The sequence below is a fragment of the Dunckerocampus dactyliophorus genome, chromosome 5 (genome assembly GCF_027744805.1).
Source record: "Dunckerocampus dactyliophorus isolate RoL2022-P2 chromosome 5, RoL_Ddac_1.1, whole genome shotgun sequence".
NCBI classification, from domain to species: Eukaryota; Metazoa; Chordata; class Actinopteri; order Syngnathiformes; family Syngnathidae; genus Dunckerocampus; species Dunckerocampus dactyliophorus.
The window spans coordinates 27025716-27040152 of NC_072823.1; the positions used below are offsets into that span (position 1 = coordinate 27025716).

The 14437-nt window shown below is 43.4% G+C and overlaps 1 protein-coding gene across 1 annotated transcript in view; it reads right to left on the minus strand.

Annotated features, from left to right (window-relative positions):
* Positions 1-292: 292 nt before the first annotated feature.
* Positions 293-14437, minus strand: part of LOC129181852 (ankyrin repeat domain-containing protein 62-like) — a 31811-nt gene continuing 17666 nt past the window's right edge. Inside the window, exons 20-33 of the mRNA XM_054777539.1 lie at positions 14006-14075; positions 13780-13920; positions 12659-13010; positions 9011-9516; positions 7085-7237; positions 6658-6833; positions 6488-6581; positions 5890-5967; positions 3015-3149; positions 2830-2942; positions 2042-2114; positions 1588-1851; positions 1357-1402; positions 293-987 (exon numbers count right to left, since the gene is read on the minus strand). Of these exons, the coding sequence (XP_054633514.1) occupies positions 890-987; positions 1357-1402; positions 1588-1851; positions 2042-2114; positions 2830-2942; positions 3015-3149; positions 5890-5967; positions 6488-6581; positions 6658-6833; positions 7085-7237; positions 9011-9516; positions 12659-13010; positions 13780-13920; positions 14006-14075 (2299 nt within the window). The 3' untranslated portion in view covers positions 293-889. The remainder of the gene's footprint in view (positions 988-1356; positions 1403-1587; positions 1852-2041; positions 2115-2829; positions 2943-3014; positions 3150-5889; positions 5968-6487; positions 6582-6657; positions 6834-7084; positions 7238-9010; positions 9517-12658; positions 13011-13779; positions 13921-14005; positions 14076-14437) is intronic.

The following is a 14437-nucleotide window of genomic DNA, read 5'->3' on the forward strand; positions in this document are numbered from 1 at the left end:
AAAATGATGACCACAGATGAGGGTAGGAACGTACATCAACCGGTAAATTAAGAGCTGTGCCTTCGGGCTCAGCACTCTCTTCACCACAACACACTCAGCTGTGAACCGTCCCACTAAACACTGAATGTCAATGCCTGCTGATGCAATCAGGAGTCAACTGCAAACAGATGAGAAGATCTGTACCTCTTCTCTCCAGCACTCTGGAAGACTTTCCCATGGCCTAAAATCTATATTTTACAGTCTTTATAATCATGATAAAAAAAGAGAAATGAGAAAATCATGCAATGGTTCTTGAAAATTTCAACTGAAATGTATGTGTCAGTCTCGATATCTGGGCCTGTATTTATTTGTTATCAGACCAATATCAAAATTAGCATTAAAACCCAACCCCACCGTTCAGTCCCTTTGTTGTTTTTACGCCCCATGGTGGAGTCTTGTCAACAGGCAGGATTATTCAATGTTTTATTAAACATTTTGTTTATTAAATGTATATGATTCATTTAGTGTTAGTCTCAATGTCTCAGCTAAGATGTCCGATGGTCAATCAGGAAAAATTTTGGTGTACTCAAATGTTTTTTCGGCCCAGACTAGATAAAATCATGTGCATGAATTATGCAAAATGGAAGAGTTCTCCAATAAAGTTATGCTGTTCTGTCTTTTTTAATCTTGTTGTACCTTGTATAATGACAACAAAAGGTATTCTCTTCTATTCCAATATGCGGGAAAAGATGATTTCCTGAAGTAGAATTCAAACTTGCAAACAATAAAGATGGAAGTATTATTTGTAATACTTCATTACAAATAAAGAAGAAAAGTTTAACATGGAAGTTATATGAAAATACAGCCAAGTGTAGTCCACTCTCCACTGTAATGTTTGCTTCTCAAGGGCTTACACCTCATGGTTCCTCTTCAGGACATTGGCATACTGCTGCCTTGCCCTGCTGACCGGCGACACGCGTCCCGAAGACATGTCCAGTCTCGCCGAGGCTGAGGACAGGGACAGAAGACGTCCTGGTTACACACCATTTGTATTGCGGTGTCTTTATGTTGTTCCTGTTCAGTCTAATCTACAGTTAAAAAATATTTCAATATTTTCTGACTAATGTCAATGTTAGTCAACAAAAAACAATTACGATTGAAGATGACTGAAGTTATGTTTTTTGCGTGTAATTTGCCGTTTTAAATATTATCAAACCGCTTTTTCTTATTTTTTTTTAGTGTGGCCTTAATCATCCTTGGTGATGTTCTGATGCAGGCCTTGTTTAATGTTATCTTTTAAAAAACAAAAAACGAGTGTTGGGCTGCATTGCCTGACTTTAGACACTCCCCGGTGTAGTGCTTTAGTAGTGTACTCACGCATGCCTAACTCTCTCGACATGGCCATATCCAAGTCATGCCGCATCTGCAGAGATAAAGCAAAGGAAATAACAACGGCAATGGACTCAATGCCATCATCCCCTTGTTGGACATTTCAGTCAATAGTCTTTGTCACGTGGAATAACAAATTAATAATGAGGAGAGGAGAACACTTCATATGAAATGCATAAAAAACATCATTAGCACAAAAATGTTATTGTCTTCACAGACCCTGGCCAGGTACTCCTCCACACTGCAGGCCGGCCCCTCGGTCATGGGGCTGGGCTGTTTTGAGCACTGGCACAAGAGATGAGCACCCAGCGTGCTAAGAACATTGCCTGTTAAACCCTGAGCACCCATGTCCATAGTGGGTCCTTGGCTGCGTCTCAGACTCAGCACCTCCTCCTCGAGCTGCCTCCTGCCCTTCTCCAACTGAATACGAGAAGACATCTCTCTCTCCAGCTCCGACTGAAGCTCATTGATCTGGTGGCAGAGCTGCGATTGCAAATGAAGAAGACGGGGAAAGTGAGAAGCTCATTCACATGCTGGTGATGGTTGTCGACTTAAGCAGACAATTTCTGGTAATAATATGAACACTTTGCACTAGGACTTGATGAGTTGGTCCACAGACGGGTTGTCGACAGTGCAGGGGTTAAATCGAAAGTGCTGCAACAGATGTACAAACCTTTTCTCTCTCCACACTACTTGTTTGCTGATCTTGCAGTTTCCTCTTAGCAGTTTTAAGCAGTGTTTGCAGCCTAAGTGAAAATAAAACGCAAACTAGTCACTGATCAAAGAACAAACGTTTATATTCACAAACGATAATAGTGCTGTAAAACACAAGGGCAATTAATGGGCGTAGATGACCACAACAGACATCCATCAAATCACATATTTTAGTGGTGTCCAAAGTGTAGCCCGAGGGTAATTTTCAGCCCACTTATTTTTTTTTATTGGCCCTCTGCATAATCTAAAAATAAAATTCTCTATTAATGAGATATATTATTAGATATTACACTAATTTGCTTAGTCACTCATAACACAAAGATAAGATAGAGATGTTTTCTTCAGCTGTGGATGTTTTCTTCAGCTATCTTCACATATAATGACCTATATTGGTTTGCTTTTAGCATTTTCGGTGTATAAAACGTGTCAAAAGTGCCACCCCACATCCTTCAACTGTTTTGTATGTAGCCTTCAATGCACCCAAGTCCCCACATTTTTTGGTACATTACAACAATGCATATCATTGCCACTTAGGGTTTGACTATCTTCTGCCCAGCAATGCATGGGGAACAAAAACCCATCACTGTCAAAATTGAATATTTTTGTGTCACTACGGTATGTGTTGTATTTTGGTGGAAAACAAGCTAAAAAGTAAAAGAAAAACAAAAAAACACCACCACTACAGACTGTCTTGTTGGTAGTTTCTACTGCAGGTGAGCTGAACTGAAGGGTGCCATTCGGAGTCACCTGTACATTTCTTTTTGAAGCTCTGTGTTTCTCTTCATCTCCTGTTCCAGCCGCAAGTCGACTGCCTTCTTCTGCTCTGCTGCGTTCTCTGCTTTCTTCTTCTCCATGTCCACCTGCAACACAAGTCACAACTTGCTCAACAGTTCGTCCATCTATTTACAAAGATGCAATTGTTTAATCTTCACCTCGCTGTTCAGCTCCTTTTTTTCTTTTTCAAGCTCTGCAAGACGCAGAGCTAACTTGGAGCGGCTCTTCATCTCCTCTTGCCACATGGCATGACTGTCTTGGGCATTGTTAGACAGCACGCTTTGCCTTTGCACCTGGAAATAAAAACAACGACAGCGACAGCAAATAGAATGTTCTTAAGAGAGCATCATGACAGAATTTTTTTTTTTTTTTTTAAATACACTAATCCAGTACTCAATGATTCCAGACCCGAACTTGATAAGTCAATTTCTGCAAAGTAGGATTCCTTATTTATAAATTGAATATTTTCATAGTTACATAGAAAAGCTGTTTGTGACCTTCTAAAATACATTTTTTTTTAGCATTATTAGAGCCCATGAAATAACACCCCTATTGTTCCTTTACACTCATATTTCCCAATAAGAAATAAGACATTTAAGGCATAAATAAGACATGTGCTCATGTGTGTTGCTGTAAATGTGTTCCAGTGCTAGGGCAGCTGAGGGGGTGCGGACAGGAAGTGATGTCCGACGTCCAGAGCTGAGTTTTAGCTTGGAATGGGTTACGGCTGCAACAGTAGCCCCACTTTAGGGATTATTGTGCATGTATTGTGCCATTGTGCCTGCAAAAAAAGACTGTTGTTCCAGCGATAAAGTCTGGTGCTTGTGTGTCTCACTGAACATTAAAGTAAAATTACTGACACCTAGCGACCAGTGTAGTCTACTACACTGCTCAAAAAAATTAAAGGAACACTTTGAAAACACATCAGATCTAAACTGGGGGGGAAAATGATCTTGAATATCTTTCCTGATAATAAGTGGGTGATGTATTAGTAACAAAATGATGCCACATAATTTGATAGAAATGAAAATGATCACCCTATAGAGGGGGGAAAATCAAAGACACCCCAAAAATGAAAGTGAAAAAATGATGCAGCACACTGGTCCATTTTGCTCAAATGTCATTGTAGCAACTCAAAATGATTCTCAGTAGTTTGTGTGGCCCCCACGTGCTTGTACGCATGCCTGACAACGTCAGGGCATGCTCCTAATGAGACTACGGATGGTGTCCGTAGTGTCCTGGGGGATCTCCTCCCAGATCTGGACCAGGGCATCACTGCGGTACCTGGACGCATGGAGGAGATTCCAGGAGACAGGTAGTTACTACAGGAGAGCTGGACAGGGCCGTGAAAGGTCCCTCAACCCTCAGCAGGATCGGTATCTGCTCCTTTGTGCAAGGAGGAACAGGATGAGCACTGCCAGAGCCCTACAAAATGACCTCCAGCAGGCCACTGGTGTGAATGTTTCTGACCAAACAATCAGAAACAGGCTCCATGAGGGTGGCCTGAGGGCCCGACGTCCTGTAGTGGGCCCTGTGCTCACTACCCAGCACCGTAGAGCTCGACTGGCATTTGCCACAGACCACCAGAATTGGCAACTACACCACTGGTGCCCTGTGCTCTTCACTGATGAGAGCAAGTTCAACCTGAGCACATGCGACAGACGTGAAAGGGTCTGGAGATGCCGTGGAGAACGTTATGCTGCCTGCAACATCATTCAGCATGACCGGTTTGGTGGTGGGTCAGTGATGGTCTGGGGAGGCATATCCCTGGAAGGACGCACAGACCTCTACAGGTTAGATAATGGCACCCTGACTGCTATTAGGTATCTGGATGAAATCCTTGGACCCATTGTCAGAACCTAGGCTGGTGCAGTGGGACCTGGGTTCCTCCTGGTCCACGACAATGCCCGACCTCATGTGGCTAGTGTATGCAGGTAGTTCCTGGAGGATGAAGGAATTGATACCATTGACTGGCCCCCACGTTCACCTGACCTAAACCCAATAGAACACCTCTGGGACATTATGTTTAGGTCCATCCGGCGCCACCAGGTTGCTCCTCAGACTGTCCAGGAGCTCATTGATGCCCTGGTCCAGATCTGGGAGGAGATCCCCCAGGACACCATCCGTAGTCTCAATAGGAGCATGCCCCGACGTTGTCAGGCATGCGTACAAGCACGTGGGGGACACACAAACTACTGAGAATCATTTTGAGTTGCGACAATGACATTTTGGCAAAATGGACCAGTGTGCTGCATCATTTTTTCACTTTCATTTTTGGGGTGTCTTTGATTTCCCCCCTCTATAGGGTGATCATTTTCATTTCTATCAAATTATGTGGCATCATTTTGTTACTAATACATCACCCACTTATTATCAGGAAAGATATTCAAGATCATTTTTCCCCCAGTTTAGATCTGATGTGTTTTTGAAGTGTTCCTTTAATTTTTTGGAGCAGTATACATATCATCACAACGTCTTTGAATGCCTTATGTTTGTAGATTAGTTCATTTATCCATTTTTATGCTTGAAAATGCTTCATTTCGGCAAATAATATGTAAAATGTGATTAAATATGCGTATGTTTTGACTAGTTAATTTTGACTAGTTAGTTAATTGGCGACTCTAAATTGCCCATAGGTATGAATGTGAGTGTGAATGGTTGTTTGTCTATATGTGCCCTGCCATTGGCTGGCGACCAGTCCGGGGTGTACCCCGCCTGTCGCCCGAAGTCAGCTGGGATAGGCTCCAGCATGCCCCCGCGACCCTAATGAGGATGAAGCGGTATAGAAAATGGATGGATGGATGGATGTTTTGACTAATAATAGGCCATACACAACCACAAAACAGCACGATTCATTAATTAATATATTTATGAAAAATTGTAACAAAAGTGAAGCAGAGAAATTCAAAGCGTGACGTAGTGAAGAATTACTGTGCACAAAAATAAGTCATGTTTTTTTGGGTTTTTTTTTTTACACCTTTCCATGTCTCAAGAGATGTCTAAACACCTCTCATAATGGAAGTAAAAGATCACCTCTTTGTTGAGCTGGTCCTCCAAAGTAATTTTACTGCTTTGAAGACTTGTCACCAAGTCCTCCAACTGGACTCTGATCTGGAGTATAACACATAAATGACAAAATAAAATCATAAAAAAATTGTAGTAGTACTACTTACCATTATACGCGGTGCCCACAAAATGTCTTTACAATTTATTGTAATCATTTTTTTCTAAAGCAATGGATGAAATACACATATGTTTATCAGATTTGTTCTGTGTATTCAGTGGCTATCAAAGTTTGTAATCACATTACATTTGTGTATGTCAGGTGTTGATTAAATAGGTTTTGTTAAATAAACCTCCAAAAACAAATAGGTAAGAACTGGATAAAGGATGAAAATGAATTAAGTGTGTCGTGGAAATCCAACAATACGTGACCACACACAGTAGAGATGTATGACATGAGGCAAAATAACATGTCTTAATATCGTTTTTTTGTGGGGGTTGTTTTTTTGAATTGTACAGAGACTTTATGGTTACCTCATGTTTAACAATTAAATGACAATGTTAATCATCACATATTTGACTTTGGATTCATATTTATTTAAGTGTGGCACAAAAATGCAGCATTCACCCTGGCATCCTCTTGAGCAACTTTCTGAAGCGCATCAAATTTGTGGCTGTGTTGCTTTGCAGTGGCATGCAGTCTGATGTTCTCAATCTCCAGCCTAAAGTGGCATCACAGTCAAGATAACAGAGCAGGTTGTCATTTCATTTCATTTCAATCAGTGGTTCGGCGTTCACCTTTGCATGGCCTCTTCCAACTGTTTGACAATGGTGTTGGAGGCGGATGCGGCAGCCTGGGCCTCCTTCTGTTTGCGAGCAGCAACGCCGAGTTCTTTCTCTCGTTCATCCAAAAGGATCATTTGATTGTTCATGTTCCTCTCAGTTTGCAAGCGTTGGGCTTCTTTTTCCTCCAGCTGCATGAGAGAGCAGACATGTCAGTAATGTCGAGGTGGAAAAAGAGTTATGACCCTGACAAAACGCATGTAGACAATTTCTCAGGGAGCTATTTTATCAGAGGTGGGCAATCATTAGAACCACCACAGTGCTGAAAGAGCTGCCATATACAATACATTTTTTTCTTCTGTTAGTTGCAAGAATCTTGTACTAACTTGTTTTCGATGCAGGGGAAATAAACATCTGCCATTGTGGCTGCACTCCTATTTACCTTTACTTTAAGCTTGTCCATTTCTTTCTGGAGCCGAGCCTTCTCTTCCTCCAAATCACTACGATATGTTGTGGTGATCTCCAAAGAAGCTTCACACTTTGACAGCTTCCTTGACATGTCCGCAAAGTCCTGCTGCAGCTGTCTCTGATTAATCTGTGGCAAAAAAATGTATACAATTTCAAAATACAGTATTTGGTAATACAGTAGATCCTTCGCCTATTCATGGTTCAGCATTCGTTCCTTTGCATGTTCATGCTTTTATTTTCACTTTTTCAAGAAAAAAAAAGTACTCCATCAACATATACAGCAAAGGACGCGGTCTCACAAGTCCGTTGACTCAACAATTTTCCACCAGGATGATGCTTTGACAAGATGTGTGAATGCATTTTCCAAGCATTTGCATTTGTAAACTGTAAGCCTTTGTCTCTGTGTCTCTGCCTGTGTAAAATTTAATTTGTAATGTGTTTAATAACTCAGAGGTACACTCAACAAAAGTATAAATGCAACACGTTTTTGCTCCCATTTTTTATGAGATGAACTCAAAGATCTAAAACTTTTTCCACATACACAATATCATCATTTCTCTCAAATATTGTTTCTGTAATCTGTCTAAATCTATGATAGTGAGCACTTCTCCTTTGCTGGGATAATCCATCCCACCTCACAGATGTGCCATATCAAGATGCTGATTAGCGCACAGGTGTGCCTTAGATTGCCCACAATAAAACACTGCATCAGCATTATCCTGCTGCAATATGAGGTGATGTTCTTGGATGTATGGTACAACAATGGGCCTCAGGATCTCGTCACGGTATATCTGCACATTCAAAATACCATCAATAAAATGCACCTGTGTTCTTCGTAGATAACAGACGCCTGCCCATGCCATACCTGAACACTGTAAACCGGGATTCATCCGTGAAGAGAACACCTGCCCAACGTGCCAGACACCATCGAATGTGAGCATTTGCCCACTCAAGTCGGTTATGACGATGAACTGGAGTCAGGTCAAGACTCCGATGAAGACGACGAGCATGCAGATGAGCTTCCCTGAGATGGCTTCTGACAGTTTGTGCAGAAATTCTTTGGTTATGCAAACCGACTGTTTCAGCAGCTGTCTGAGTGGCTGGTCTCAGACGATCTTGAAGGTGAACTTGCTGGATGTGGAGGTCCTGAGCTGGTGTGGTTACACGTGGTCTGCGGTTGTAAAGGCTGGTTGGATGTACTGCCAAATTCTCGGAAACGCCTTTGGAGACGGCTTATGGTAGAGAAATGAACATTCATTACACGAGCAAAAGCTCTGGTTGACATTCCTGCTGTCAGCATGCCAATTGCACGATTCCTCAAATCTTGCGACATCTGTGGCATTGTGTTGTGTGATATAACTGCACATTTCAGATTGGCCTTTTATTGTGGGCAGTCTAAAGCACACCCGTGCACTAATCATGGTGTCTAATCAGCATCTTGATATAGCACACCAATGAGGTGGGATGGATGGAACAATATTTAAGAGAAATTGTGATATTGTGTATGTGGAAATGTTTTAGATCTTTGAGTTCATCTCATAAAAAATGGGAGCAAAAACAAAAGTTTTGCGTTTATATTTTTGTTGAGTGATAACTTCTTATCATATTGCTTTGATTAGCTTATTGCTTTACAAAATATCAAATTGGCCCTTTCACTGGACGTTTGGACAGCTTGGTTTAGTATCAAAAGGAGAATTATTTTGGGCTTTTTATGGGTCCATTATTTGCAGTGTTTCACCATCCGCTGGGTCTTGGAATGTTGCACCCTCAGTGGGGGAGAGGCAATCTACTCAAGAGACATATGTCAACTTTATTTTGCAAGCCTGGTTACTGGAAGAGAGGTTCAGAGATCTAGTGGAATAGGAAGGAAAACATTCCTCTTATGCTGGCCTGATCTTACCTGTCTGTCTGTTTTCTCCTGCTCTAATTTGCGAATATGAGTTTCTTGTTCAGTTGCCTTACTGGTAAGCTCCTTATTTCTTTCCTGCACTCCTTGTATTCTGTCGTCAGAGTCTGAGCGAAGTTTGAACAAAATGTCGTTGAAAGACTTTTGTGCGTCGGTTAAGGCATTCTCATTGGCAATGGCTTTGTTTTGGGCGTCCTCTAGCTGCTGCCGGAATAACTTGCCGTCATGCTGGGCTTGGTTTAGGAGCTCCTGAGTGGCCTCCTGGCGAGCTACAGTCCGAGTGACCAGCTCCTTCTCAGCTTGCACGGCCGCTTCCAGCTCTTTGACGCGTGCAGCTATCTGCTCGTTTTCACGTTGGACTGTGTTCACATGCAGGTTCTTCTCCGCCAGCTGGACCTCAAATTTATGTACGTCGCTTTCCAGGTTGCCTGCATGTGCTTTCACCTTGGATAGCTTCTGGGTCAGCTTGGTGACTGCTTCACGCTGACTCTGGGCTTCACCTGTGGATGTAGAGAAAGGTCCCCTAATATGCAGGAAATTTTTAATGGCGTTCTAACCCTAGTATGTACTCAGAGTTTATGAGCACCATATCATCATAGCATTGCATTCTCTCCCACACTTTTTTTACTCCACTTTCGAGAGAAGAGGTGCTCACAGGCTCGCTTTTGAAGTGGCAGCTTTTCATGTCTGTCCGTCCATCCATCCATCCATCCATCCATCCATCCATCCATCCATCCATCCATCCATTTGTATTGTATTTGTACTTTATTTATCCCACAGCGGGGAAATTCACTTGTTACAGCAGCAAGCAAGATACGCAAGTAAAGAGTACCGTGTAAAGAATGCATATTGACTACAACATGGTTCAGGTGGTGCAGGTGTTGTAGAGCCTGACAGCGGTCGGTATGAAGGACCTGCGGAACCTCTCCTTCTTACACCGTGGGTGTAACAGTCTGCTGCTGAAGGAGCTGCCCAGGGAAACAACAGTGTCATGTAGCGGGTGAGAGGTGTTGTCCATGATGGATGTCAGCTTAGCCAACATTCTTCCCTCCCCCACTTCCTCCACGGAGTCCAGAGGACCGTCCAGTACAGAGCTCGCTCTCCTGATCAGTCTATTGATCCTGCTCCTGTCCCTGCTGCCCCCTCTCCAGCAGCCTACAGCATAGAAGATGACTGAGGCCACCACAGAGTCATAAAAGGTCTGTAAAAGAGTCCTGCACACACCAAAGGACCTCAGTCTCCTCAGCAGGTGGAGGCGACTCTGGCCCTTCTTGTAGAGGGCGTGGGTGTTGACGGACCAGTCCAGTTTGTTGTTAAGGTGAACACCCAGGAATTTGTAGCTGTCTACCAACTCTATGTCCGCTCCCTGGATGTTCACCGGTGTGAAGAGAGATGTTTTCCTCTGGAAGTTAATGATTATCTCCTTTGTCTTGCTGGTGTTGAGTTGCAGCTGGTTAAGCTCACTCCAGCTGACAAAGTCCCTGATGACCGTCCTGTATTCCAGATCGTTCTCCTCTGAAACACAACCCACAATGGCTGTGTCATCGGAGAACTTCTGGATGTGACACTGTGTGGAGTTGTGTGTGAAGTCCGAGGTGTAGAGGGTGAAGAGGAAAGGGGAGAGCACCGTACCCTGAGGGGCACCTGTGCTGCAGAGTACCATGTCAGACACACAGTGACAGAGCCTCACATACTGTGGTCTGTTGGTGAGGTAGTCTATAACCCATGCAGTCAGGTGTTGGTTTACTCCCACACTCTTCCTCTTCACTCTGAGTAGTGACGGCTGGATGGTGTTAAAGGCACTGGAGAAGTTAAAAAACATGACCCTCACAGCGCTCCCGCTGTCCTCCAGGTGTAGCAGTGATCTGTGCAGCAGGTAGATCACTGTGTCGTCCACTCCGATCCGAGGCCAGTAAGCAAACTGCAGGGGGTCCAGCTGAGTGCTCACCAGGGGTCGCAGGTGCTGCAGGATAATCCTCTCCATGGTCTTCATCAGGTGAGAGGTCAAGGCAACAGGCCTGAAGTGGTTAGGCTCCTTGGGACGCGGTGTCTTTGGTTTATTTGATGATTTATCCATCTTTTATTCTGCTTATCCTCACCAAGCGTTGCGGGGGTATGCTGAAGCCTATCCCAGCTGACTAAGGGCGAGAGGCGGAGTAGACCCTGGACTGGTTCCCAGGCAGGAGGGCACGGGGAGATCATGCAAACTCCACACAGAGATGCCCAACGGAGATTCAAATTTTTCATATGCCATATGACGTCATTAAGGTAAAACCTCCTTCCTCGTAGCCTTGATGCTAGCTTTGACCCACACCTAGCTAGATGATTGCATCCTCTGTATATACCCACTACTAGACGGAGGTCAGCTATGAAAAGACAAAACCTAGAGCTCTGCCAACTATCCCTCAACCAACTACAGAGATGGGAGCTGCAAATTTGATTATTTTGGGATCATAATGTTGCTGTTAAAATATGAGTGTAATGATAGCACTGTAGCTCACAAAGCTATGCTAGTGTTGCCAACGTTTGTGTCCGCATGTAATGTTGATACATGCATCTATTATGTTGGACATGTGCAGTTATAGTGTATATAAACTGCACAGTAATGGATTGATGGATGGATGGATGAGTGTTAAAAAAAGTGGATAAACTGCACAATAGTTTATCCTGGAGCACTTCTTGTGTGGACAAAAGCAGGATGGATGGATGAGTGTTAAAAAAAAGTGGATAAACTGTACAATAGTTTATCCTGGAGCACTTCTTGTGTGGACAAAAGCAGGTCATTAGCATTAGAGCTACATAGACAAAACGGTGTGTTCTCAGTAGGGTTTAATAAAAGCACTTTGAAATGTCACTGTCTAAATTTAAACATCAAGGCTAGATTTTGGACAATACGCTTTCAATACACTAGTGTGGGACCTCTGAGGCTTGTTTAAAATTGTTCAAAAATACAAATATATTAAATCATACTAGAGTATGGGCTCTTTACAACAAGCCACTAGAGCAGTGTTGCACATAGGGGTGTCCCGATGCAATATTAATATCGGTCTGATGTTGCTAGCATGCTTATCAAGGAGAAGGAGTGATGTCAGCTGTGTGGCTGTGTGTTTTTTACAGTCCGAAAAAGATGTTGCAGCTGAGTGCAAGACTTGTCATGCACAAGTTTCCCGTGGTGGCACAGAACCGGGGAAGTGTAATATGAGTACAACCAATCTCACCGCACATCCACTGCTGTTTGAAACATTGCGTGAGAAACGTCCATGGGACGGCAAAATGTCATTGACTGGAAGAGAAAAGAGGCATTCCCTGTCAGCTGGTGACTAATGTCAGGTTGAAACCCTCTGAGCGCCTCAGGCCTTGTACATGATGCCCATTGTCGATAAAACTATAGACCGGATTCATCAAAATGTAAATGGGTGATTCTTTCTCATACCTACTGATGCTGGACATTATGTCCTGTATGAGTAATGTCACTTAATCAAGCCTTTTGTAACATTCCACACTACTAAAGAATAAAAATATGTATGATTTGTGCCGATATCAGATCAATGTCGGTTATCGGCCGATATTCAAGGCTGCAGTTTTGGAATCGCATCAGAAGTGAACAAGTTGTATCGAGCCACCCCAGTTGCACATACTAACTTGAAAGCCGTTGGTGTTCCTCCTTCTCTTGAAGCAGCGCTTTCTCCATGATTAACCGAGCTTGCTCTGCCTCAGCCAGGCGGGAGCGGATAGCCTGGTTCTCTGCCACCAATATGTCACGGTCCTTCTGCTCTTTCTCAAGGCGGGCGTTGGCTAGCGTTATCTCATACCTTAACTCCTGGATTTTGGTGTTCCAATCCAAGACAGTTAGGGTCTGGTTGTCACTGGCAAGTTTGAGATCTTGGCGAATATCTTCCAGCTCTTCCTTGAGGGCCTCGTTCTCCTGGAGGAGGTCTCTCTGTTTGAGGTTGTTGTGCATCTGTACCACCTCAAGTTCTGATCTCAGATGTTCCTGAATGATGAGGGACGCACTTATATGAGCATATCACATTTATTTTACGGATCAATCTTAAATAGCAGACTGTGTGTCATTGCTGATGGGCTCAACACAAGGGAGGCGACATCGCCTCTAGTCCATTCCTTTTCAATGGAACCTGCGTGACAAGGGGATTATTGCAAGGCATCGTTCAGACAAGCGACATGCGAAATTCATGCATGTTAAATTTCGTGCTTGTGTATGTCATCATGCAGATGTTAGCTGGTGATCCCAGAAAGCTGAAAATGTTCAACTTTTTAACGCTGTCGCCCAGAGGAGGGCAGGCTGGATTCAGTACACTCTCGCAGGTAAACATGGAGGAAAAAAAGAATACTTGCCGTGTCACATTTCCTTGAGCTATTTGACATTTTTAGAAAAGAATATAGCGATAAAAAGAAAAAAGAAGTAATTGTATCAGTTCAGTTTATATTAATTTACACGGACATTTAAGAAAGTTCCTCTTCAATACTAGCAACACCCGGTACTAGCAAGAGTACACCAGTTGCTTTTCCTCCTCTGAACAACTTCCCTCCAAATCTGACAGCCAACCAAAACTGTGGGAGACTTGTAATTCGCTCTAGATGTGATGTCACTCACTGGTGTAGCTGGGCACAGCCGCTCGTTGGCTCTGGCGTGCAGTGTTTGCTATGCATTGGCGAGTTTCACCAATCGCAGTCGTTTGTCAACTCCCATGTGTGGAGCCCATAAGGCACCTTTAGCTAAAAGAGTTCATAGAATTTGTTACCTCATTACTTTTGCTTCTTTTGTACTCCTCCTCCATCTCTTGCTGCTTGAACGTCTGGCAGTTGACCTTCTGCAGCAGCGTGCCCAGCGTGTTGTGATCCACAGCCCAAAGCATTTGGCCATGTCTCCGCTCTTCTTCCAGCTGAGCAGATGACAAACGTCCAGCAAATGCAATCGCCACATTAGTGCCTCCCCAACAGCTTCAAACGGATGCTGCTTTTGCTCACCTTCTCTTTGGCGTTTTTGTACATCTTGATGGTATTGCTGGCATTTTCTTGCTCCCGTTTCAGCTGAATCCTGCGTTAAGCAAATAAATACATCAATCAGGTGAACACATCAATAGCACCTTTCATCTTCACAAAAGAAACAACATAATGCAAACAACGTGAATTAGGGGTGCAACAATCCGTGTATCTGTATTGAACCGTTCAATACATATGTGTACCAAACGGTGACCCCTGTATCGAACAATACGCAGTTTTATATTCACTTTATCAACTTCTGACGGCACTCTGTGCTGAAAGCTCAGTATATCTGCAGTTGACTACTTTGGTTTAGGTTGCATTATCAAGTACAGAGCCGCTGAGCTCCGCCTCCCACATTCAAACCATTCTGAGTGAAGCTACATGCAGGCTAGCTAATTAAAACGTGGCTAATGC